This window comes from Leptosomus discolor, chromosome 8 (genome assembly GCF_034619465.1).
Source record: "Leptosomus discolor isolate bLepDis1 chromosome 8, bLepDis1.hap2, whole genome shotgun sequence".
Taxonomy (NCBI): Eukaryota; Metazoa; Chordata; class Aves; order Leptosomiformes; family Leptosomidae; genus Leptosomus; species Leptosomus discolor.
Window position 1 is genome coordinate 10646831 of NC_141398.1, and position 27889 is coordinate 10674719.

At 37.0% G+C, this 27889-nt stretch overlaps 1 protein-coding gene across 1 annotated transcript in view; it reads left to right on the plus strand.

The window, feature by feature from the left end:
• GALNT1 (polypeptide N-acetylgalactosaminyltransferase 1) overlaps positions 1–27889 on the plus strand; it is a 64395-nt gene that overhangs the window by 18857 nt on the left and 17649 nt on the right. The window contains exons 2-5 of the mRNA XM_009959853.2: positions 620–848; positions 7836–8010; positions 21409–21575; positions 27620–27827. Coding sequence (XP_009958155.2) covers positions 710–848; positions 7836–8010; positions 21409–21575; positions 27620–27827 — 689 coding nt within the window. The 5' untranslated portion in view covers positions 620–709. The remainder of the gene's footprint in view (positions 1–619; positions 849–7835; positions 8011–21408; positions 21576–27619; positions 27828–27889) is intronic.

Below are 27889 nucleotides of genomic sequence, written 5' to 3' on the forward strand. Positions count from 1 at the left end.
ATGCCTACCAAGTGATCACAGTGGCTTGTGGGTACTCTCTTCACTTTGCTACTGTTTAACTTTACCAAAAGGGATTTTTATTTTTGGTTTGCTGAAAGCAAAGCATTTGTCTTGGTGACAAAGGTGTAATGTGCCCTTAGACTTTATGTGAAATACAGGCATTTGTAGACTAGCATTCCTAGTGATGGGCCCAGAAAGTCAGCATGTGCTACACAGGAGGAAGCCATGGGCTTCATGCAGCACAGATTGATACCCTGCTTCCCAAGACTTCCTTCATTCATTTAGCTTGTTCTGATTTCCAGAGGATCCAGAGAGTTCCTTTTAATTTCGTTAGATGTGCCTACCGTGTTCTCCAGTGGCTCAGCAGACCACTCTGTTTTGGTTACTCGATTTAACGTTCCAGGTGATGAATTAACACAGCAAAGGACGGGAGTAATGCTGCTTTCGTTCACCCTGTTCCCTTCATCTCATTGGAGTGCATAGAACATTCATTTTCATATGTGCAGCATTTGGTAATTAAATTGTTACCTTTAAAATGTAGTTAAAATGTTTGCTTTTAGCTGCTGTCCTCAGGTAACTTTTTGTGACTTTTTCCCTTTTTTTTTTTTTCCTTCCCCAGATATAGAACGTGGTCTCTCAAACTGGATTGAAGCAACCTGTTGATATTTTTATTTATACTTTTTTATTTTTTTATTTGACTTAAAGTGCCATGAAAAAATTTGCATATTGCAAGGTGGTCCTTGCCACCTCTTTGGTTTGGGTCCTTCTGGATATGTTTCTATTGCTGTACTTCAGTGAATGCAACAAATGTGATGAGAAGAAAGAACGAGGCCTGCCTGCTGGAGATGGTAAGTTTTCTGCCTGAGTGATGTTTAAATTGTGTTCATTTAAAAATGCACTCCTTTTAAACGTTTGATTATTTTATTTTTTATTTTTTCCCAACAACATAGTATTGCGTCAGCATTTAGGTGTTGCAGAATGTTCTGTGTTTCTGTGAATGACTAGGGAATAAGCATGTTGCCTGAAATGTATGTTGCAGATTTAAATGCTTAAGATGCAGAATTTTAAGCACTCTGTGTATGAAAAAAAAAATAAAATTATGCAACAAGCAATTCAGGAGTGTAAGCTATGTTAATATAGCCTAAAGCATGTTCTGAATTTCCACCAGTGAGGAAGCTAAGGCACTCTTAACTGGACATGGTAGTAAACCAAACCAAACCAACAACCAAGCTTACTTGTCCCCCTGCACCTGCAAAAAAACCCAAACATCACCCACCCAAAAAAACCCTGAAACAAAGAAATAAAACTCCAAACCAAAACCCCACCTAGGCCAAAATTTGGCCGGTGGCTATAGCAATAAGGGACAATGAATGTTAAATTTATGAAAATAACTATAATAAACTTGGATGTAAATGTGACGAAGACGAGGGGGTTGTGTGGGGGTGTGTGTGTATATATACACACACACACACACACACACATGCACATGCTTATGTACCTTTTGTCTTTGAAGTGAGAGCCGTATTACTCAGTACTAAGGTCTTCGGATAACCTTTCAGTTTTGTTACTGCCATCTTAGTTTTTGGGTACCAGTTAGATGAGCTGAGTGTGTTTTTATTTGAAAGCCAGTTCCATTCGTGTTGGCAACTTTATTTTAGGGAGGTCACCGTAGTTGATCACATGGGAGAAAGGGTTGGTGCTGGGAGAATTCTTATCCCTGCAATGTCTCAGCACAGATATTTAGAACTGCAGGCAGTGTCCACCCCCAGTGCATTTGTGAAGCACCTAATTTTGTGGTACGGTGTCTCTCCTACTGGAAAGGCTGTGTCTGCATGTTTCACTGCTGCTGTAGGAAACTTGTGCAATGGTGCTCAATGTTAAGTTCGATTAGCCAGCTGTACTCAAGATTAATGCTTTCCATCGTAAACTTTTTCACCTGTTGATATGTGGTATGGACAAATTTGACCTCCCTGGGAAATTTTCTGAAATATTTTAAGAACCATGTTCAATGTTGCTCTGTTACAGAGTAACATTGGGGAGATGTTTAGGAAATGACAGTTTTGTTTTGGTCGCCCCCGTCCCCCCCCATCATGGAAAGAGGCCGATAAATCTCCACAGAGAGCAATGATGTATAGGAATGTTGAATTTCTGTGCTTAGTACCTCTGAACTGTCGTTTCCACAGCTGCATGCAAATGTTTTGAAGAGGTTTAGATTCACCTGAGTTTTGCAGAGTGAACTTCATTTTTCAGTTTCTTGCATTTCAAGTGACAAGAAAATGAATTAGGGTTACGTAGAAAGTACAGGAACTCAGTCTTCTTGCCTCCTGCCCCGAACTTAGGAAATTTTCTTGAGGATAAAATGATGACTGATATTGTGGGTGTTAAGGAATGGATCCGCTTTTTGGATTCCCATGAAGTTTTTACGTTATGCTGAGGATACCTGATACCAAGCTTCTTTAGAGCTGTCTTGCAAACGGGATTTTTTTTGTTTTGGCTGTTGGCATACAGCAATTGAAGTCAATGTATATCAAACTTGGTTTGAAGTATTGATGATGTTGAAAATTGAGGTGGCTTTACACATAAAGTCACTGGGGGATCCTTCAGGTGAGAGGAAATCTGTACTTTTTAAAGATTAGTATTATGACTTCCCCTATTCAACATTAGTTTTACTTAGTTGAGTGCAGTCTTCAGTCTGCCCTTTCCCTAACATGTGTGTTAAAATCCTTGATGTGTTTTTTAGTATCTTATAGTTGGCTTGTAAACAGACAAACAAACAAAAAAACCCCAAACCAACCAACCAAAACTGTGTATGTAGTTTTGTACGTTTTTCTTGGTTTTTTAAACAGCTGACTTGTAGTAAGGTATGTGCAGAAATATGTCTGCTAGAAACCATGGTTGTAGTTGACACCATGACACTTCCTTTTAACCTAGTTGCATGCCTGATCTTAGATATTCTTACTTTTCCCAGTAGTTTACTGACTTGGAGTCTGTAGTGGATTTATTCCCACTCAAAATGCCTAGAATCTCCTCAGATAACTTTGAGGCTATTTTTTCTGTGAAGCTTTTATCAAAATCTGATTTTTCACTTCACTTTTCCTCCTCCTATTCATTTCCACAATTGATTTAGTTTTCTTGATTCAGCATAAATTATGTAAATCTCTTTGTCCATGTCACTCTGGTGTATGGCTTCTCTTTTTAATTTGTGGAAGAATTTCATGGAATTTAATGAATCTACTTGAACATAAGCAAGTTACTCTGAAGAGTTTTTAAGTTTATTTTAGGCTGTGCTTGTCTAGTTGGAAAAATTAGGTTTTAGATATTTCAGCAGGAGGAAAGGATTTTGAGGATAATTTTGAAGAGCTCAGGCTTTCATGAAGTTAGAAGGATGTTTTCCTTAGGTTTTTAATACAGAAAATGGAGAGAGTTTCTTTTTCAGAATGAAACTTAGAGCCATGGTCTAAGTTGCCTTAGGGAAAAATCTTTCTCCTTGGTATTGATAAGATACTAGCGTCTTACTTAGATCATGAGCTTCAGTGCATATGTCTTAATACTGGATTGTATGTATTCCGCTGTTATATTTTATTACTTGTTCAAGATAAGAAATAGTAAAGGAACGTGAATGTGAATCTGTGAAAAAAGTCTGTATATGTGATTATGGGGAACTATAAGATGAGTGGGTTAAAGCTCTTTGAGTCCGCTGTCATAGAGATTGAGGGTTGGTAGTTGAAATGATGCAGGTGTGAAGATGAGGGAACAAAAGGTGAAGTGGAAAAGGGACAGGCACTTGTCAGGCTGTGAGAGCGAGAGCTGAGATGGAGATGTTTTAGGAAAAGGGGGCCTGGCATGGGGTCTGGGTAGTATGGGACTGGGGAGCTAAAGTGATACCAGAGGAGGGGTAGTTGAAATCTAATGACTGTAATTGCGTGGGGTGGTTTGGCTGTAGGCTTAAGCCTTTGCCCACCCCCTTCACCATGGCAGGAGACGACAGTAGTAGCTTCAGCAGGTAGCCTGGGGAAGTGGGATCAGAACATCTGGCAGTGTGGATCCCAGCATCGATCTGTGGCAGCTGGGAGGGAGCCTGTGCTTGTCCTGGCTGATACTGCTGCCTGCTCTTCTCCCCACCGTGAGCACTCCAGAGAGGTGGGAGTAGGTTGGGGCGGAAGCTCTCTCCAGTGCTCAGCTCTGAGGTTGTCTCGCCTACCCTGAGCTACCCAGCTGACCTGGATGGTGTACACTCCTTGCCCAAATTCTCACAGATGTTCTTTCGGTTGGCACATCTTCTGGGTCGTGGTTCCCTTCTTGTTCCTGATGGTTCATCAGATGAAGAGTAATTGTCGATGGAAGGCTCTTGCTGTAAGTTTGAAGGTTACTACAAGTTGGAAAGAAAATCACTGAACCCCTTAGCAAGCATTAATCAGTGTTACATAGTAATTTTTGTTCCAAACTTAAAGAAAGGGTTCAAGTCATTCTCTAACAGTACAAAAAGGGACTACTCCTGTAAACAAGTTATGCCTAGATAGTACTGTGGTTTTATTAAGAATGATTTTCTTATGTAGCTTTGTCTTTCTGTAAGAATATTGTATGCCAGTTTTGAGGTCTTGACTTAAATGAAGCTCAAATGAATCCTTCCTTGCCCCCAGTTATAGGCTACTTAAAGGTATGAATGCAAAGGAACTTCCAGCTTTGGCACTTGATGCAGTTTCTAAATAAACTTCCAAACTTGTCCTTCTTCCTTTTTTTTTTTTTTTCCTTCTCAAGGAGCATTCCACTTGTGTAATGATCAGAAGCCCTGCAACAACAACAACAACAACTTTAAAAAAATCTTTCAGACCTGGGATTGGTATTGCAAGAGTTTTGTGGTCTCAGCTACTTGCTATTTACGCTCTTTTGTTGGGGCAGTGACAAATCTAAACTAGGACCAGCCATTTTTGTCAAGTGCCAATCAAGGCCTTGTGTTCTGAATTTTGAGCTCTTCGGTAAAGATGGAATCACTAAGTTGTGACTTGGTTCTGAATATTCTCATCTGCATAAAAAATTCCTAAGAAGAAAAGTGAGCAGCTTCAAGATATAAAACATAGAATTAATTTTTGAAAATAGGAACTGTTCATCATAAATCGGTCTTGTTGTGTATGGCTGAGGTGTGTAAGAGACAAAACTTCTCTGAACTTTTACATGTCCAAACAGCTTTCTTGTAACTGTGGTGATTCCTCCAAAGGTGACTGTTTTGGTCAATTTACCATTGTTGTGGCCCCTAAAGACATGTCACGGAAGAATCCATCCCTTTTTCTGGCTTTAGATGGTCTTAGATTTTGAAGTATCTGTTTTTCTTCAGGCATATTGCCTGATAAAAAGGAATTTGTAGTCCATAGTCATAAAGAGTTCCTGATTTTTTTTTTAACGAAGATCTGGAAGAGATCAAGCCCTCTTTGAAACTAATGGTTTACTGATACAAATGAGAAATGTCTGGAAAAACATTACTAGATTTCCCGTTGGATCAGGTGATGATTCATTTAGCTCTGAAACTTGTAGCTGTAAATTAAATTTCTGTTTGTTAGCAGTATGTCATCAGTACATGTCTACAGTCCTTCAAAGGAAATACTTTCTGCATGGTTAACTGACAAAAGATCACTGTGGTTTGAATTTTTAACAATGTGTATTAGTCATTTTGGGAGAATGTTGTTGGTTTGTGTTTATGTGAAAACTACATGCTTTTGTGGAAAAACAGATTACCATGAATGCAGAAACCTGAGAGAAGATGCAAAGTCATCTCTCTCCCTGCACGCTAAGCTTGCCTCTCTTTGCATTTACTGAGTTGATAAAATATCTGTGGATCTAGTTGGATCCCTGCAGGAGAAGGGAGTACTTTATTTGGGTAGAATGTGTCATTGAGTAGTATATGAAATTTAAAAATTCAACTGATGAATTTGTGGAGTTTGTACACCTGGATCCAACTCACTGATGTGCTAACGTAGCATCTAACAGCAAGATCTGCAAAGTGAAAGATGAGTTTTCAGTTAATTTAGCTATTTGGCTTAACTGGTTTAGTCAAAGCTAAGAAACAACTGGAAGTCTAAATGAAGCAGGAAATTAGTTTTTCTTCTAAGTAGTAGGTATTGTATGATAAGACATTCACTCTTCAGAATGCTGAAAAACATGGTGAATAGAGCTATATTCAGATAGCTTTTGTTTAATCACTTCAGGTACATTTAATGCTCCCCACTTAATCATTTTCTGTCCAAGTGTACCTGTATACTAATTGCTATACACTTAATAAAAATTGTTATGATAGCCTATGTAACAAAACCAAACTGAATATATAGAATTAAGCTCAAATAATTGCTCTATTGTATACCATAATTTAATGTTAATCACCCCCCAAAAGGCACAAACTAGTTTAAAAGGTTATGCAATTGCAAATCTGCAAGTTTTGATGGGGGTTCAACTGTACTTTCTTAGGAGGCAAAGATGCAAAGCAAACTGCTTGCTCATTTTAGCCTACGGTTAAAACAAGCACCTAAATCAATCTGCTCAGGATCTGCTTGGACATACTTATTCTGTCTGTTTTCAGTGTAAGAGTAGCTGGCTTCTAACTTCTAAAATTACACAGCTCAGCTGGCAGTCAAGGGGAGTTTGGTGAAAAGAAAGCTTCTCTGTGGTTGGAGGGTTTTCTCTGCTACATGTTACTGCGTTAATGCAACTAGTGCAGTTGCTTCAGGTACTTGAAAATGAAAGTTTCTCAAGTAACACATTGTGCTTGTAACTGATTAACGCTAAATGCAAAGTAGCAAAACGTTTCAGTTATTAGTAAGTATATATTTTAAGTCTTAGTGTTTCAGCAAGGATGGAAGGCTTGGGCTCTTCTGTAAATTTTATTTTTATTCTTTACATGGCTATTTGCTCTTGGCTTAAGCTTTAATTACACTGTGATGTCATAGATGCAAATTAAAGATAATCTGAAGCTAGGCTTATTACTGAGGACTTTGGTGCCGTTATTTTAAAATACTTCCTGTTCCTCTGCTTAGGTCTTAAATTACTATTTTTTTAAATTAAAATTTATACTACATTTGTATTTTTTTTTCAAAATATTTCAAAAATATATTTCAAATTCAATATTCGAGCATTTAAAACATTTCAGTTCAGGAGAAAAGTAAATGGGTATTTGTAAAGAAAATGTAACTTTTTTTTTTTTAACGTTTTGGTTTTTTCACTTGTTTCAAAAAAATTCAAGAGTTTGGTGTCCTTTTCTCCTCCCTCTCTTTCTCATTAGTTTGATCAGATATTTGATAGTTAAGATTTCTTTGGTTTAACCATGTCAAGTGTTACTGTTTCTGTTTTGAGTATGTCAAACTCCAAAATGTAATTAAGTTGACTAAAAATAATGTTAGTAAAACCAAGAGAAATTATTTCTAAACTGTAAATGCTAGTGTCGAAATAAAATGCTTCTGTCAAAATAAAAACGTGGAAATTATAACTTTACATTTATTTTACTTTACTAAAACCCCTATAAACGAAAATTCAACTTTGTTCTTGCACAGACAAGTTTTTCAGGAAATCTGGCATCTAAATGTTGTTACAGAGCTTAAACAGTAGAGTTCTTTAGGCCGTGGTGATGGATAGATCTAAATCCCCACTGTTTTTTCAAATGAATTGTCATGTCTAAGAGTAGCACTTAATGACTTCTGTTAAGCTCCCAAATAGGAAGATTTGTTTTCACTTCCAAAACCTGGTGGGTTTAGAACTCTTTTTTAAACAGAAACAATTCTAAGGTGTAAAATAAAATATAAATGAACGAAAGCAAGCATAAAAGTAGTTACCAACATTTTATTTATTCTTAGTTCCAGAACCCATACAAAAACCACATGAAGGACCTGGAGAGATGGGGAAGCCTGTGGTCATTCCAAAAGAGGAGCAAGAGAAAATGAAAGAAATGTTTAAAATAAATCAATTTAATTTAATGGCAAGTGAAATGATTGCACTCAACAGATCTTTACCTGATGTCAGGTTAGAAGGGTAAGTGCTTTATGTTGTATTAAAAATGTACTCTACTTAAATGAACAGTGTGCAAAGAGTGATCCAAAACAAGAGTTCAGTTCTGTAAGATATTACTGTTGAAGTGAAAAGTGGGAGGATTTCCTGTATATATGGTACTTATTTGTAAAATGAGATTGAACAGTGAAACCAGTTTTCTTCAGTGTTATTTAAGTTTGAATCTGATTACAAGTATGAAGCCTGTTCAGGGAATAGAAATTAATTTGGTTGAAGGAAAACAAAGACTTGGCATTTCAGGAAAAAATTGCTTATTTGAAAAATTCAGGCACTGCTTATAATGAGGCAGACTAAAATTTTGCATTATATGAAGTAGAAAAGGTTTGATGATGATAAGTAAATACTTTAAAAATTTCTTACCTAATGAAATGTGCAAAGCCTCATTTAGATTGCATTATAATGTTTTCTAATATCCATCTGGTTTGGTTTTGATCTTGTCTCTGAAATATTGATCCTTTCAGAGCTATTTGGGTCATAAGTAATCAAAAAGAAAATTGTAGCCGTGTTTTAAATAAAACTAAGATTGCTTTACTCTCCTGAGGCTACTTTGGCAGGGTAGCTGATGACTCCCTGCACCCGCATCCCCTCTTGTTTATGAAAGGGACTCTCAAGTTAAATAATGCTTATGAAACAAGATTTTCCCAATCAATTATCTGCATTCTCCTGCAAGAATCAGATGCTATAGAAACCCCGTTTCTTTAGAAGCTCTGCTGTTGCTTCTGTATGCACAAGGCCTAGCTGCTGAATTACTTTGTTTTCATTTCCTACCTCAGAAGATAATATTAGAACAACGAGGTGAAGCTCTGACTGCTTTTCATTTTTAACGGTGATAAAGAACTGGTTTGTAGGTGCCTTAGTCTATTGTATGAATGTGATTCTATGTAGCATGTGAGTTCCTGGTAATGCTGGTGTTCTTAACTGACCCATATTTTTTTCAAAATATGGTTTCATAAATTTGAATTAATGTAACTTTTCAATTTATTTTCAGATACATTATTAGTCAGATTTTGTGGTCACTACTTGCCTGTTTCTCAGTAGTTGAAGAAGGCAAATCATGGACTTGCAGGGTTTTCTTTCAGAACTGACAAATGTTTTTTGGGGAGTTGTATCCTTTTCGCTCGTGCTATTGCTCTGATTGTGGTTGTAACCTGGCATTCATGCAGGTCCGTATGTAGTGTCTGCCCCTTTTATCACACTCGCTGTAGGATAAGAAGTTGCCTCACTGTAAAGAGGTGACTTACACTAATTAAGAACTTGTAGTTAGCCTTCTCAACTTGTTCCAGCTGCGAGGAAAATCATGAGTTTTGTTGGAGAGATTTGTCAAAGCTAGGATGCTAATTTGGGGTGATTTCTATATGTTTTTTTTCTGGAAGAGCTGAACGGAAGGAATTAACAAAACTTTAGGGGAATCATAGTTACAACAGTCGGTTATTTGGAAGGTAAACATGAATAGTTTTTCATTATGACCCTGGAAGTATGGAGGAAACTAAATGGCATCGTCTGTTTATCAGCATTCATATGGGAAAGCTTGCATGTATATATTCTACCATTTTAATAGAGGGAGTAGAAAGATGAGAAAATAAATTCATGGATCTAAAAAGTTGCCTTAATTGTAAGCTTTGTGAAGTCTAGACTTTGAATTAACCAAAAAAATTGAAAGAGAAATTGTAATAAACTGTTAAAAATTTGTTACCCAAACATCACTCTAGCTTTTGCAGACTAATGAAATTATGATTTTAAAATCAAGTTGATCTATATGAATTTTTCGTCTTGCACACTCAGCCGTGCTCTGCAGTTACTGTGTTTTGCAGTAAGATATGCATTATAAATTTAGAAATGTTGCATTTGTTTCACTTTTCCATTTGTATGGACAGGAATACTGTCATAGTAATCAGTATGTGTGTGAAAGTGGAATCTTAGAATAAAATTTTAGGTAAGGTCTCAGGGCAGAGTTGGATTTTCTGTTTTTGTAAATTGCTGCCAACAATTTGAACACTTATTTACTGTGTGCATTTTTGGTAGATTTTGAGAGAAAAATGGTCCCCCAAAACTCCTCTTTTTGTTATCTTTTCAATATGTACTCTATAAGGTCACAATAATTAAGAAGTTGGGGAGTGTATTAACATTTCCCCAGGAAATTTGAGAATACTGTGTTTACAAGGCAAGGGTATCTTAATCTGTACATGTGGATTAATATTACTGTAGTGATTTTCAGAATTGTGAGAACTATAAATATGCTCTGGTGTTGTATGTATGTCTTGTGAAAGTATTTGTCTAGTTAGTCGAAATACTCACATGGTCAGAAACACGTTCTGCTGCGTTAGTGGAGTTGTTTCTGTTATAACTTGTTCTATCTATATCCCTGCTAATATGGAAATAGTTTGGGAAGAAGGAGAATGGATAATTTCTAATCGTTCCTTACCACATTTATGTGCTTACAGCACAGCTGCCAGTAGCACTTTCAATCAAGGTTTTGAAAAAGCGGGTTATGTTCAAAGGCACTCTTAGCTGTTCAACCATGTAATTATTTTCTTCACAGGTTTTGTGGGTTGCTTCCTTTAATGTGGTGTGGGGGGAAGATGTGACTATTTCAAGTCCTATAATTCTCCAGCATGTCAGTTCTGAAATACAGAAGTCTGTAAGAGCTTTGCCTAACAGTTAATCGTTGAAAAGCTGGTGGAATTAGGTGTGCCAGGACCAATTTGCCACTCGTATTTAATGGGGATGGCATAACCTGTCAGCTGGAGAGCAGCTTTTGAAGTAGTCTATGTTGTCCTTCGCATTAATTTCTAGTTCTGCCAAACCCCTCTCTCATCTGGGCGAAGGCAAGCATGTTTGTGTACCTGCTTGGTCCTCGAGTGCTCATAGGTTAATCTCTGTAGATGACCCACTCTGGGCATCCTGTTTATGTTTTGGCCAAGAAATTTTGTTTCTTTACTAGGAGAACAAAAATGTGACCTGTTTTAATAACTTCTAGACACTTCTCCAACTCAGGGAACTCCTCAGTATGAGACCTCTACAGACGTTGAAATCTGTGTTCTGCTGAGCTGTGCCCCAGTTGTATTAACAGGTTTATATTTATTATTTGGCTCAAAATTACAGAGGCACATAGGTGCCTTTAAAATCATTGATGTATGCCTGAATTGCTAGTCATTTTATGTCTGTAAGCAGGAACATTATTCTTGTCATTATCCCAACTGAATGATTCACTTAACAGAAAAAACTAAACCAGAAGTACTTTTTTTAGCCTGGATACTTCCCTGAATCTGGACTGGGGCATGTTAGTGTAAGTAACTAACATAACTGACAGGGCCACAACCTCTGGAGGGATGTCGTTGCAGGGGAACAAGCAGCTGGAGATAGCAGCTTGGTTTTGAGTTGTCAATAGAGTAATTCTTGTAAGCATGTCTTATTCTGGTCTGTGAATCAGCCATCAGAGTGGGAGTTGATTCACAGTTGCCAGGAAAATATGCAGCTGTGGGCTTGACATGACAGCAAAGAGTAAAAGATGGGTGATTAGGAACACTAGAGTCTTGCCTTGATTTTGCTGAAGAGGAGGGAAGCAATGAATAAAATAGGTGTCAATGACTACAATAGGTGTTCAGCTGTGCTTATGTGTCTTAGGTATTCAGGCTAGAAAGTGGTGTGGTTAAATTCGTGACATTTTTACGTGTCGTTATGACTTGGTTTTTCTCTCAATGCTGTTTGAGGTGACTTGGAAGCTGCTTTGTAAAATGAAGAATGAGTACTGTGTTCTAAGGCTGAGCTTTCGAGGCTGTATTCATTATTTAAAAATTTGTGGAATATATATATAAAACATTTAAAGAGACGTTTGGGTCCCTGGTGTCAGAGTTTAAACCCAATTCTGACCTTTTTTTTTTTTTTTTTTTTTTTTTTTTTTTTACACTAGACAAGAGCATCTTAATATGCTCTTCTTTTCCAGGCACAAGTGGTCAAGGCTGGAAGCGATGGGATTTGAGTGGTATAGATAGTGTTAGGGTATAATCAGAGTTTTCAGCCGGGTGGCCCTACATGTTTGAGTGAACGGGGTCTAAATTTCTAAGAATTATGACTTCAGCCACTTAATAGAAAAATAAGATGCAGATCTCTAACTAGGACCCTAATGTTTAACTAGTAATGTGGTCAGTTTAAGTTATTATTTAAGGCTTTTTTTGCTGAATTGAACTACTCTGCTCAGTTCCTGCTGCTGAGCTTACTTTCACAGTCGTGAGGAAGTAGAAACTTTTTTCCTGGCCTTAAAAGCCGTTCTTCTAAGTCTAAGTTGCATAAATGTTGTGGAGTTCATAGCAGTTATGCTGGCCTCCTTTCTGAGTAAGTCCTTTATATGACTAATTCTGTCATCTCTTTGCTTAGAAAGAACTGTATTTAGATTTAGGCTGTAAACTTCGGTGTTATTGATTATATGATGCAATATAATGCTTTTCAGTTATGGGACTGCAATCTGGTTTTCATATGTGTGCTTTAAAATTGTTGATTTTAAGCTTGAAATGCACATGTGAGAAAACACTGGAATTTTGATTTTTAACTTCTCGGAACAAATTGATTTGCTGTATACTTTAAGATACTGCAGTTGAATCATAATACGAAACATTCAGAAAACTTACACAGTCCTTGTATGAGAAAAATATTTCAAGTAAACCTATTCATAGTAAAACTAGTAAAGGCACAGATGCAAGACCATACTCTTGGAACTCAAATGTGTGACATTTTATGGGTTTTTTAAATGGCAATGCTTGAAGTGTTTACTTCTGTGTGAGGCTTATGAAGGTCTGCTCTCTTTGCTTTTAACTGTTTCAGTTGAGGAGGAAACCTAATAGAGTAGTTTTATACTACCTATAATCTGGTGTAAATGTGGACTGCAGCCATAAGAAGTCTTCTTGCTGCTTCTGTTGATAGTTACCTGACAGATGTGTGGTCTTGGTGTTCACCGACTGGGGAGGATTGCACACCAAAAAGGGGAAAAAGTATATTTTGTTGAGTCAGCAAATTGAAACAACACACTCAGCAGCTGTATGATTACCAGATCTGGTGCAAGAAGGGGACAAAACTGTAATGGTGAAAAGTGGGATTACTGCTTTTAGCAGCAGTTCACAGTTACATTGGATTAGGTGGAACATGGCTGGGGGGGGAGACGGGACAGGGACATGACACGGACACATGAACTTTCTTACAGAAAGTGTGTGTGTCTAGTAAAATCCCCATAAGGTCACAGGGATTTAAATAGCTCCATAAATTGTGATACGCTTTGTGAACTTTTGGTATTCATTTAGCTCAGGTCACAGTGATGTAAAAGATAATAAAGAACAAAGTTGTGAGCATAGGTTGTGGAAGACTTCAGGAGTTTATTCAATATTTTGTTACACGCTAGAGATCCAGGCTGTTAATTAACCTGGCATCTGTAAAGGAAATCTGCTGATGTGATGGCCAGCAATGTAACTTCCAGCAATGTCATGCTGGAAGTCTGAAAGCGTGTGAGTATTAAAGACTTCACAATTCTTTCAAGCAGGAATATTTTTTCATCTGACTTTTGTGGTGCATATAGCTTGTTACTGGCTCACTGTAGAATCAACATTTGGAAATGTTCTTGTTCATGTTGGCTTAATGAGTTAGCTGGAACAAATTACCTATAAATCTTTTTCCTAGAGAACATTTAGAGGGGGAAAAGTCACTTGAAAAATCAGCTTGCTTCCTGTAAACTTTTTTTTTATCTATAGACATATATATACATGTGTGTGCCTGTATATACATATAAACACTTGGCAATCTTGTTCTTATTATAAGTGTCTTTCATTTTGGATGAAGAGCCATATCCTGAACTTTATTCAAATTGATAGGTCAAGTATGGAAAATAGTTTGGCTGGAGAGCTTAAGGTTCAGTTTCAGTCTTAGAGGACAGAATTGGTTTTGCTTCTATCAAGAGATGCTTTCCTGTGATCACTTTCAAGATAAGGAAAATAGTCAATTGCAGCTAATTATTTTTGTCAAATTCTGCTTGAATTCTGTAACCACAATGGTTTTAAGGACCATTTTGGATTTTGTTTCCAGGGTCTAAAGAAGATTTCTACTTGACTCATGAGATAATGCGACCTTTCTTATATCCAAATCTTTGAGATCAGAAGAAAGGAAAATTTCATACTCTTGATGTCAGGTAAATTACATAATACTATTGAAGGCAGACATTAAGCAGGCTGGATGGAAATGTTTAAATAAGAATAAGGGATTTGCCTGCATTAAGGGCACCTGTTCAGAAAGCTGAATTGGAGTTGTGAAATTAATTACAGAAACTTAGACATTCTAAACCTAGTTGTTCTGATTTGATTAGAAGAAGCAACTTCAGGGGTAGCATGAAGTTTTGTTGCAACCTTACCTGCAGTGCTTTCTCTTTGTGCAGCCACAAGCCAAAACTGTGGTTGTATGCAAAGTCTGCGTAGTTAAAAGTGGTTTGGCATGTTACAACAGTCAGTGATTCCATCTTCTTTAGAAGTATTGTTTTTAGCCCTTTTAGCCGTGTTGTTTCTGTGTGAAAGTTAGATCTTTATCCAGCTTAATTGTCTTCAATTTGGGAGCTTGGGATATTCTTAAAATTCATGTTGGAAGCAGGTTTATTAACACCCTCACTCATAATGATATCATGAGGCTGCTGCTCATATCCAGGAAAGACTAAGTCGGCGTTTACCAGAAACATGTCACTTGACTTGAGTGCTGGTAGTTCTTGCTGTAGTGTTTTGACACTTTCTCTACCACCCCTGCTACAGGGCGTTATCCTCTGATGGAAATGTAGGTCCGTCTCAGCAGCTTCAGGGTGACTCTGAGTCTTATTTCAAACCTATTTCCATCCATGATTTAAGTAGAGAGGAGTTTTTGTGTTGGGCATAGCTGTGCCTCAGCTTTGTTACATTAACTTTGTTGCAGGCTATAACTTATGGCAAATGGACAGGTAAACAATGGAGCACTGACATTTTATGGCACTGCAGCAATATTCATCAGATATCAGTAATTAAAGCCTGAGGTTTCATGAGAGGAGTCAGATTTTCTGATTTTCTTCTCTATCGATCTGGCATTAACTTGGGTAACTTCAGTAGAAAATAAATGTGTATTTTCAAGTCTAAGGATACCAATACATACATCCCAGAGACTCCAATTACTTTAAAACTGAAGAGTATGCTGTTTGTACTGCATCAGTAATATTAAACAGATTTATTATAGGGGCTGTGATGTGTAGCATTTCTTCAAAACTTCATCTCTAACCTGATTTTCAGCAAGACTTGGACTATCCCTTTGTCAAATTTAAGTTCTGGGGTGCAGTTTATTCATAACTGCAGCTTTTATTTATAACTTCTTTGTAGTATGCAAGATAAAAGATTGTACTAGATTTGTAAGATGACTAAATATGTTTCCCTCACTTCCCCAATCTGTTGCTAGTACATCTTTCAAAAGCGCATTGGCACTGCACTATCGTACTGCACACATGAGCTCCGGTCTGAGCCCCACTGGGACTTCCCAGTCGAACTGCTTTGTGCACCGGGGACACTTTGCTCGTGTCCCATCTCTGGCCTTTATCAGAGTGCTCTAGGCTGAGTGCACTGGGCTAGAAAACGAGGGTTGCATACAACAACAGTTGTTTTACTTCTGTTAATGTTTTTGAGCCACTTGAATTATTGGTCGTGCCTTGTTCCTATGAAAGGCTGGTAGAATCTGGGAATAAAATTGGTATCGGGTATACCAAATCATGGCTCATGCAGTGTCTGAGTCTGTTTGTCAGGTTTTGTGATTAGGTAAAAGCATGAGTGGCCTCACTTTGAAAATTCGATATCTTAAAAAAAGTAGTTCTGATATTACTTGTCCTCTTGTTGCTCCTTTGTAGGGAATAACCTGTTGGCAGCATCAGAAGGGGTAGAGATCTGCCCTGTAATTTAGCGTTTATTTCTAATGCAGGACATAATTATGATACCATCTTTCTAGTAAATGACCTGAAATTTTTTTTCGGATTTTGCCTCAGTGAATGAGGTTTTCCTCATTGTGTCTCACTGCATAAACTTTATGATAGTGTATAAGTGATTTCTTAGAAGACCTCTGCCCTGTTTGTAGCTTATTTGGGAGTGTGATTCTTTAGCTTATGAAACAAAAGTATGTAAGAGCTATCGGGATATTGAATTCCATTCTATTACATTACTTTCAGAAATTATTTAGCATGACTTTGAAGAGTGTGCAAACAGATCACTGCTAACATTGTAAATATTTGTCTTTCAAGATATGACAATATTGTACATGTAGCACTCAGTCTTGGGTTTTAGGAATAATTTCTAAGTAAATTGATCCATGAATACAATTTCATCGTATTGATGAAATGCCAAGTTATATTCTGTAATAAGATGGCTGCACAATTGCACTTTTTGAAGGTAATATTTAGTAATTAGTGATTAAAAATAATACAATAAAAGTGTTTGTGAAAGTCTCCAACAGTAAACTGAAAGAGGAGGCATTAGGATAGCAAAGGGTGGTGTCCCGAGTTCTGGCATCTCTGCATCTCAGGTGCTGAAGGCTGGAGTGGATGAGACTTATTGATCTCTGAGGTGGGCAGTGAGCAGAGCAGATAGGTATTGGAAGAATTTTACCTTCTGAGGAATTCAAATGAGGGATCTTGTAAGATTGCCTGGTAGATTTCCTCTGTCCCTGCAGAGGTGAAGTATGCTTTTCTCATTCCTCCGCTGGCATGAGCAAAGAGAGAGGCTGCCAGTTCTGCCAGATGTGGAGAAAGGTTGAGAGTATATGGTTGTGGTGTTGCAGGAAGCACAAAACGAAGAGTGGTCGTCTTTCTGTGCAAGATTGTGCTGAAGGAGCAATTAAACTCCTAGACTTAATGGCTTAATTTTGTTTGGACCAAATTGCTTTACTTGATGTCTCTGCTAGCTATTTTTGTAATGTCTCCTGTGGACTGTTTGTACCCTGGGCTGAAAAAGAAAGTAGGAAAGCAGTTTATTGAGAGGCTCTTCAGGTACATTTGAAGTAGCATCAGATAGTTTTCAAGTGGCTATACATAATCCACTGAATAAAATTAACTTTGAGATTATTTTTTTTCCAAAAGATATCCCTATCTAAAATGTGCAGAGCTTCTGTATAAGGTTCAATTAACACCTTAACAAAAAGTTGCGATAATGGAGAAGCAGAACACAACTCCTAGTTGGTTTTGGCCTTCCGTTGTAAAAACTTTTGTAATGGATTTAAAACTTTGAAATCAGGCCACAAAGTGTTAGGGAAGCAGCTTGTGTTTATTTTGCTGTCACTGTTCTTTAACAACGTTATACACGTATATGCTAGGATCTGGCTGCCTTTGCTTTTAGTCCGTTAAACTTGAATTCAAGTTATGAAGGTTTTGGACCTGTTACACTGCCTTGTGCTCTTGGAGAGATGTGGACCTAGGAGTGACCATGTAGTTATAAGGAACTGGGCCAAAGTATTCTGCGTATACGGTGCAAAATTGCAAAAAGGTGAAATTCTTTGAAGAACGTGTATGAGCATCTTACAGACAGCAGAGCAGAGTCGTGTCTCTAGTCCTGTGGCTCCTTTGTAGAACAACTTTTAGAAGCATAGCTTGTAAATTCAAATTTTGTTTCTCAACTCTGATTTTGATAGGGCATTAAAGATGTTGGATAACTTTAATTTTATTTCCTAATTAATTTTCCATGTTATTTCTTAATTATATAAAAGTAAGAAATCAAGTATTAGAGAAGAATACTAGGCTAATGCAGTTGAAAGTGGGGATTTCAGTGCATGAGACAGTGACTTGCTGTGAAATAAAGAACATTGCTGTTTTGAGCATTGGAATGTGTACATCAAGAAATGTAGACTAATTAGGCTTTTGCCTTGGTCATTTAACAATCTGCCCTATTCTTTTTCTGTGTCTTTAGGTAATAGGGCAGTAAGTCTCTGCTTGCATTTAAGATGTCTGACATTGTGGAAACTCCCTCAAAATCTAGATAATATATGGAGTCACATTAGCCAAGAGTTTACATGATGAATGCCATAGATTAAGAGGAGGATGATGCATTCCATGTGGAGTAGACATTCTCAGGTGCTGTTTGGAGTCTTCATTAAATTACTAGAGATGGTGTGCCTTCCTAATATTATGCACTTAATTTTAAAACTATTTGAGGCATGATCCAACAAAAGGAACATAATGTATTAGTAGTTAATTAAAATTCAAATTGTCCTTAATTCATACCCTATGCGTCATACCCCTCATGGTTATGTTCTGCTACTAATGTTGCATAACTGTTGTTTTAAACTAATGCTTTACTTTAAATTCTGTAGTAATCTCTTCCTGGGGTAATTTGCTTTCAAATGGAAGACAAAAAGAATTCTTAATTTAAGTGTTTGGTGGTGAGGATAAAACATGAGGCTTACATTGAAGGCTAATGCTCTAATCACAGGCATCAACTGTTCTATTTTATTTGTCTTATGTTCTGCAGCAATATGTTCCTGGGGGGGAAGGAGTGTATGTTGGTGTTTTCAAAATTAAAACCAGGTTTTTTTATTTGTATGTATTCACAAAAATTTGTACAAATGTAGCTAAAAGGTGTATATAGAAAGTCAGGTGAAAAGAGTGTTAAAAGTCAGATATTGTACTGTCAATTCTTTCCTTTATCCTGCCTGCATCAATGAAACTTCCCAGAATAACTTCACACCAAACACCTTTAAGAATAGCATTCAAAAAGTTGAAGCCAGTTTTGTTATGAAACATCCTTGTGTTTTGCAGGGCAGCCTTTTACATATTGGTAAGCAAGGCAGTCTAGGGTCACTGTTAAATTGTTGCCCCAGAAAGGGCCGATCTCTCGGGGTGAGAACAGGCAAGTCTTGTTATTGGAAGGAGGGTGTTCACCTTCTGCAGGCAGTGGGAATGCCTTGCAGGGGGGAGGAGTATCCCCAAATATTCCTTGGACTCTTCCTCTTAGTGCTAAAAAGTTCCCCTTGAAAGATAGTTCTTAAATGTTTTGATACATTTATATTTCAGAGAGTGTAACACCTTATAAACATGGTAGTCTCTGATCACTTGGCTGGCTTTTATTATACCAATTCATTTATTTGAGCTCAGTAAAATAAAATCTTCTATAAAACTGAAAAAAAAAAAAAAAAAAAAAAGTGAAGCTGGAGATGAGAGATTTCATATTACACTAGTAGATCCTGTGGCCACCCCAGCAAGATATTCCTAGTGAGTAATGCATTGTTATTGCTTTTCACAGGCTAACAGGCTTCTCTCAACTATTTTATAAATATTCTGCTGAAAAGTAGAGAGCAATTGGTGGATTTCTATTACCACTGTAGCTGAAGTTCTACAATCAGACACTTATTTTCTGGTCTAGGGAGCAATCCAGCAGGAGGAATAAAACATGGAGAATTTAAAGTTTTAAGTAGTTTTAAAGTAGTAAAATAGGCTGAACAAGTGACAAACATGGGGGTAAAATTATTTGGCTTATGGTTGAATTTTTCATCTGAAATTCATAGCATTTTTGTGAAAAGCTATTTTATTTTTCAAGTGATACCACAGAAATAACTTTTTATCAGTTGGCATGTTTTGCAAGTTTTTTTCTACGTGAATTAAATCCAAAAACATAGGGATATATGGCTGCTTTCCCTAAAGATTTTGTGATGTTTACTTCAGTTTGTTGAATAATTATATTTGACCATAATTGTATCTTAAGTAAGTATAATGTTGAAGACATAGTACTTGATCCTACTGCTTCAATTCTCAGAAATGAAACAATTCCACAGAAGCTCTTCCAGATATTTCTTCAGTTGTACCTGGATTTAGTGATCTTTTCTGGGATCTCTGTGCATGTTGGGCTCTTGTGACCACCTCAGAGCTGAAATGCCAACATACTCCAAGAGCTGCTCTCACTTAGAAGAGCTCTGGCTAACCAAGTTATCCAGAAAATAAAATACTCATGTTGGGGGCCCAGTTTTGGCTGACAATCCTGATGTTGCTGGTTGGGGTGAGATTAAATGCTGACACCACGATCCTGTATTGGCAGGCTGTTCCTTCAGTATTGTTTTTATATGTTTAGGGTAGAGGATATGCACTATGTACTTCTCAAGCCCTCAGACAGCACTGCTGTTAAGGTGATAACCACGAATCCTTGTTAATAATAATAGCGTTTAGATCAGGTTACATTACAGTGAAGCAACTCGATAATTTGGGATCTGAGAAAAGTTCGGGTTTTCTTGTTGGAATGAAGCGCCATTGAGTATATTTCTTTTTTCTGCTTCAGTGTTTTCCTTTTGTTTGAGATCTGCATATATCTCTTTAGCTTTGATTCTGAAATGATTTATTACCATCAAATTTTATGTAAGTTTCTCTGTGTGATTTTGAATGTGCAGGAGGAACAGATCTGTGCAGAGAACACTTAAATTTGCATGCCTATTTTCTAAAGCAGAATTGTTAAGAGTACTTCATGTAGAGCATATTGATTTTTCTAGGAGATACTGAAAATGTCACTTGTTTTAAAATAGTGTTGCGGAGTGTAAAATGTTGGCTGCTTGTGGAGTTACCTGGAGTGTATGTCATATTTTGTATAAATGTCCTATATATGCTGTTAGGAGAGCTAAACTATGGTCTTCCATGCTGACTTTGGAATGTGAATATAATTCTCTTTTAATTTGATGGACCTTTATAGCACTTCCAACATGTATACAATGAGGAGAAAAAAACCCTCCTGGTGTAATACAAACATATTAAATTATTAAATATAGTTAACTAGCCAGTATTATACGTAGCATGCATGTAGTCTTGGTTTTTTCCAAACATCAACTGTGTCCAGAATTCTTTACCTGTTTTAGCTATTATTTGGTTTTGTTCATTATATTCTTTTTATTGCATTTACTTCCTACTTTGTTTGCTATTTCTTACCTTGTGTCTCTCTCCATCCCCCATCTGTCCCCATTACAGTACTAGGGTTTCCCCCTTGCCCCCTGAGGGTGTGCAAGCCTAAATTAGGAGCTTGAATCAGTGTATCTGGACATACTACTCCCCACAAAACAGGGAGAGTGGAAATAAATAATCTGTTATCATCTCTGTGTTAGCAGTATGGTTGTGTCTTTCATTTCTAGAACTGGTTATTGCATTGAGGTTCTCCTTTCTTGGTGGTAGGATGGAATACATGGATGTATACATAAGAGGTTTTTAGGTAAAAATATAAATCTGTGCACTGTTTGCTCCTTTGTCATACTTTGCATTCAGTCGATGTTTCATTAATGTTAGTATTGATACCCAGAAATAAACCTCAGAATTGCAGTTCTAACTGAAGGCTTGCCCTTTACAAATATATGCCGAATTTTTGTTTATAGGTGTAAAACGAAGGTGTATGTAGACAACCTTCCCACGACAAGCGTTGTCATTGTTTTTCACAATGAGGCTTGGAGCACACTTCTACGAACTGTTCATAGTGTGATAAACCGATCACCACGACACATGCTGGAAGAAATTGTCCTCGTCGATGATGCCAGTGAAAGAGGTAATGATAACCTTAGCTTGCTGCTCTTTGTGCTTTAAAAATGGAAACTCTTTTTACAACTTACCAAAACGCAGTAGCTGGGGCAGGGGAAGGCTGGGTGAGCAATGCCCATTTAAAATACAGGTGGGTCATTCTCCACTGAAAACTAGCGTAAGTTTATCTGTTCGTTTAATTTTTCTGTCGACAGTGTAGAGTTTGTGTTTGCTAGTGAGTTTATCCTATTGCAGCTTTCATGTTTTGCCTTTAGAATTTTAACACATTCCTAAAGCTTGAGGGCATTTAATACTTGAATCACCTGGTGAATAATGGCAAAGATGACTCTGTTCCTCACACATATCGAAATTTACTGTCACTACCACAATCAATCTTGGTGTTCAGAGGGATTAATTTTGATTATTCACTTCATGGGAAGTTGAAATGCAGTTTCTATGCTGTAAGAGATTCCACTTTCTAATAACTAGTGCTCCAGACGAAAACTCCATGCTACACGATGAAACTTTCCATGTGTAATGAAATTAATAGAGAGAACTTGAATCTGATGTCTTCTTAAAATGAAATAACTCTATTTAGATTTTACTCTTTTCATATTTTTTGTGGTTTACAGTATAGTAGAACAATACTTGATATTTCATTTCGGTTAATAGTTGATATTTGGCTTGTTCCTTGCTTAATCTTCATCAGTGATATGGGTTATAAAGTATAACTTGAAGGATATTTTTTTCTTGTAAATGGAGATTGAGAGGGTATTATGTTTTTTTTTTATCTAAAACATTTCTGTATTTTTATATTGAACCACCCTTTTTCTATATTTCCACACTGAAAATTTTCCACTAGGACTAATAGCTAGTAGGCCACTAGAAAAAAAAGTCTTGTCAACTACCAGTTGTAGGCAGTTATCTGTATCACCAGGAATTCCCATGCTTTATTCATGGAAGGGTTTTACACCCACCGTGGTGACGTTTCTGCCTGTTGCTTCTGATTCCAGTGATGCAAAATCTATATTCCGCTGCTTACGGTAAATCAAACTTCAGAGTAAGATGGCTGACTGCTATCCAAACAACAAGATCTGTCCAAACAAAGTCTGTGTATGAGGAGGTGCACTGGATTTCAGATCATATGGTCTTAATAGCATTATGATGCATGGATTACAGTGGTTAACAGGAGGTTTTATGATAGTTAGTAATATTACAATGGTTAACAGGAGTTTCTGTAGCTGAAGAACTTTAGGAGTGGATTTTTGCACTTCATGACTAATGTGTGAGAACATATAATGAGTTTCTTCTTCAGGTTGCCTGTGTGCATGATGCCTCGGCATATTAACTGACCTATTGCAAACTATATAGGTCTAGAGTATAGCTGGCTGGAGTAGCTGAGTGGTCTAAAGAAAGATGGTATCAGCTGTCTGAGCTCTGTCCAACCTGTTTTCCTAAGGAAGCATAGCTCGTGCACTCAGGTTGTGTTTGCACTTGTATCAGCCTGTGTCCCTTTTCTCTCTCAGGCACCCTCGCTTGCTTTTGCTTTCTCACCTGCTCCTAACTTCAGCTGCTTCAGCCGGTTTCAGTGCAGTTTGGAAGAAGGGACAGAGGCCTTATGTACAGCTATGCTCTGGCAGCAGAGGAGGAATCCCCGTGCAAAGGGCAAGGCTACCACACAAATGTATTCCAGATTAGATGAGAGGTGTGATTAACTTTGGCTTTTAGAAAGGCACAAGATTTTCAGTGTTCACTGGTGGGGAGTTTGCAGTTACACCTGTTGATTTTGAGTAGTTTTTCAACCTTTATGTAAAATTTCCACACTTCTTCGGTTCTAATGCATGTGAAACTGCCCACCTCTTTTGGGAGTTGTTCCCAGGGAACAATACTCTTTTTAACACAGATGCTGATATTTGGATTCAGAGTACCTATATTAGGTTATTGTACAGGTATATGCTTCCTTAATGGACAGTGGTAATACATTTGTTTTGGTTAGCTTTTGTGCACAGACTCTTGATAGGAAAGCAAAGTTTATTGCAGGTGTGCTGTGTTTTGTTTGTCAAAACAGTCCTTGGCACTAATTCAAATCAGTGCTAATGATTAATTGTGACAAGTCAGCTTTCAATATGACCCAGAAATAAAGAGGAATCTAATGTTAAAATGATGTAGACATAATATTTCTTATGTTTTGTCTCTTCAATTTCTGTTTTAGAAAAAAGATCAATTTTAACATACCAATAGCCATGTCCTCATTATGAAGTAGAATTATGGTCCAGTTAAAAAAGCATGTGGCTTTTTCTGGATAACTTTTCTGTTTCTGGGTTTGGGTTATAATGAAAGCAAGGGAACTTAATTCCAGGCTGAAAGATAAAACATGTCAGACTTTTTTGGTGCTGTTGTTGAACCTCTTCCAATATTTATTTTTTAAATCCGTGATCTTCATTTTGGATCACTCAGGTGTCTTTTATTTGTAGTTATCTTCAGCAATTACTGATATTTTTTGTTTTGTGTTGTTTCCCAAAAAATTATTATGGTTCCAGCATGTATGCTTTTACATTAAACAAAACGGAAGGATATGATGCCTGAAAACTTGAAGGGTTTAGCATATGCTATTTAAGCATTCTGTTTGTGTTGAACTAAAACAACAGACTTTTCCAGCAAAGGAGAATGTTCAGCCTGAGTAGTGTATTTTGGATTCTAGCATTTGAGTCAATTTAATTGGAATAAAGTAAGCATTCAGTCTGCCTGAAGCACTCTTTGTACCTGCTACTGTCATACTCTTAGAAGAATGAATTTGCATAATATCATGCACTTATTTACACTGAAAAGGAACACTTTGGAGACACAAAATGTGTCTGTAATGTTCTCTAGTCACTGGTCAGAATTGCACATTTTGGTTTTAAGTATTGATCTTTGGTAACTATTTAGAAAAAAAAAAGTTAACAGGAGAATTAGGATTAGTCAGTACTTAAAACTAGGTCAACACTGAGTGGCCAAGGGTGGTCGGCAGGTTGCATCAGGATAGAATACGCTTACGGAAGTTAGTTGTACAGATACAGATCAAAGCATTGTAACTGAAACCAAATTCCTGCCAATAATGTCTTGTAAAATATTCGCACTTCTTAAAACTGTGTTTGCATGCTTATATGTGATACAACTGTGCCTTATTATAGCTTAATTTTAAAAAATTGTTTGAAACTTAATTTTTCATTTATAGTCATATAAATGTGACTCAGTGATAGAATTGGCAAGGTATTTTTCAGCTTATGCACTTACTTGGCTTGAACTGAATATGTTTGCTTTTTTTGCTTGCTTAGTTCTGCTACAACCACAGAAGATGATCTTTAAATTGTCCATAGTGATAGGTAAAATTATGCACCCTTTTGATAGAAAAAAAGTTTGAAAGGAATATCCAGAGGAAAGAGTTAAATGAAACTAAAGTTATACCTCTGAAAATAAATGAATTATTATTGTTCCCAAGTAGAAGTATTTGTGGAGTTTCGGTTGGGTTTTTTTAATGTTATCAAACCTCACTCTTTGAAGTGCATGAGTGAATACTAAAAATTTTCTCAACTGTCATCCTGGGTCACTCATAAGCAACTGACACTGTAATGCATAAAACTTTTCTTTTGAGTGTTTAATAAAGGCCTTAGTATAAATATGACCAATAAGTTTCTATAGAAAACCATCTCCACAGCTTGATTCTGACATTTGTTGCGGGCCAAAGTGTATTGCATGCTCTAAGAGACAGTGCTCTGAAGGGAAAATACACTGCTTAGATTTGAGCATTTGACCCAAACTGCTGGTAGCAGAGGGAACACCAGAAATTTTGATGCCTGAGTTATTTTCCATGCTTTTGTAGGGATGAGGCATCAAGCTTTACTTTTTTGCTTGTTTTGCTGAAATTCTAGTAATATTTTAAGGGCACGGTTACTAAATGTCTAGCACATTGTTTTGTTTCTAGGACTACTCCCTTCTGAAGTTTTGAACAAGGTGATAGTTCATAAGAATATTTTTATGGACAATGGTTAAACATGGGAGGAGGACTGTTCTTAACCCTGTTCCCTCTGTAGGGAAAACTCTGCACATATCTGTGATTGTTTCATAGAGAAAAAAAAAATTGAAAAATACTCGGAAAGATAAATTGAAATTTGAAATAGTTTACAGAGAAAATGTAGGTAGGACTTAAGATTTTTCTATGCACTACGTTAACCATGACTTTCTGTAATGTAACTTCCTGTTTTATGCTGGTTCTTGACTGGCTGCAATTGTATGATTGAAATCTTTCTTTCTCTGTTCCTCCTGGCAGAATGTAACCATTCTGTCAACGTAACTGTACATTCAAGGACTAATGTCACAGCCTGTAGTCGTTGAGCTTTAAGTGGTTAGAAAGACTTCAAAAGCTTATCAGTACTACACCTGAAATGTGCAGAGGAACTTGCTGATTTTTGCGACTTGCTCATGAAATGGTTAGCCTAGAGAGAAAATACTTCACTGTTTTATTCCCTTTGTGTATATCATGGAAGCCATATACGTTAAAACTATAAACATTACCGTGGTACTAGTTTTTTTAAATTAGTGTCTTTGGAAAGCTACACTGTAAAGAGATGAGGTTGTATTCGCTACAGTCTGTCGGCCAAATGATCTCTGTTTGTGCTCAACCCCAAAAGGCCTCCAAAATGTTCAGACGTGTACACTTGATTTGTACTAATAAACATTTATTCATTTGAGTCTCTGTTAATATGCAAAATAAGAATTAACTTGCTGTGGGTTTCTCTGGGGACAAATATTTAAGATCTATCAACCTCTTAGGCTCTTTCAGCACAATTCAGCTTTCAAGATGTGTCAGAACTTATTTCTGTGGGTTTTAGTGACAGTCCAACAATACACATACAGAACAAAATGAGGAGGGAATTAGAACTCATTCATCTGGAGTAGTAATCACCCTCCAGTCAGCTCTACCTCTTGAGATTTACAAAACAGCCAGTGAGAGTTCATGCCATGTGTTGTTTTTCCCTCCTCAAGTGTCACGCTTATTCTTGTATGAGGTACTTACTATCTTATGCTAAATCCTGCTACAGGCTTTGCACTGTTGTACAACTCCTATGTGCTTTGAGTGTATAATCTAATATATTGCCTAGCTGTGTTATAAGACTGTTTTGCCTTCTTTGCACATTTGAAATCTGCAAGTTACTGCAGAAGTCTGTTTCTGTGCCTGTCGATTGCATTCTCCCTCAATTCTTTGTTCTTCCTTTGGCATCATCCATCATAGTCAGTTTTTCATGATGGACAAAATCTGTGCCTGGCAATAGGAAATTTGTTAATTTGGCAGCTCTTGTAAAATACGTAATTTTGAGCCTCCAGTCATGTGCTAGTCAGTTATGGCTATTCTATTTTGAATAATTCTTTCCTCAGCTGAGCTGAGTTTTGTTGATGTTACAGATATTCATTTATGTATAGCTGATTTTCTTTGGTTTTGGTGTTATAGTGATAATTTAATAGAAAAAATATTAGCCAGAAAAATCTTGAGAAAGCACAATTGAAAAATGAATTTGGTCATGTTTTAAACTGCTGGCAAAGAAATTATCTGTAAGTTATGTTCCTGTAGGAGGTAATTCCTTATGTTTAGCTAGCCAGATCATTTTCTGTATTTTTCTTGGTAGGTAAGTTTTATGTCCAAGAGCATTTATGTCCAAGAGTACTTATGCATATGTTTTTGAAAGTAAAGAGTCACATCTACTCCATAATAAAAACTTGCCTATCCCATCTGGTTGCTGTGTAAGCATTTTACACCCTCTTCATTTTTGTGTTTTCCATAATGAAGAAATGAAGAGGAGGAAGAACTTCTTGCTCTAGCACGTGAAACACATGGAGATATAGAAGGGCATATTGTGAAGTGTAGAATAAGCAGCAGAGGAAGCTATCTGAGAAAGTAGGAAAAGAATAGAAAAGAAATGAGGAAGTGTCTCTTAATTCAAGTCTCTTCATTTAAAAAAAAAAAAAAAAAAAAAAAGAAAAGAAAAGCTGAACTGTGTAACTAACAGTTTCCATGATTTTGGTCATTCTTTGCAGACTTCTTGAAAAGACCGTTGGAGAATTATGTGAAAAAATTAAAAGTACCTGTTCATGTGATTCGAATGGAACAACGTTCTGGATTGATTAGAGCCAGACTAAAGGGGGCTGCTGCTTCTAAAGGCCAGGTGATCACCTTCTTAGATGCTCATTGTGAATGTACAGTAGGCTGGCTTGAACCTCTGCTGGCAAGGATCAAAGCTGACAGGTAATTACCCATCTATTGGTCCATGTTGGTTTTTTCAGTTATTAAGAAATGCTCCAAGTGTT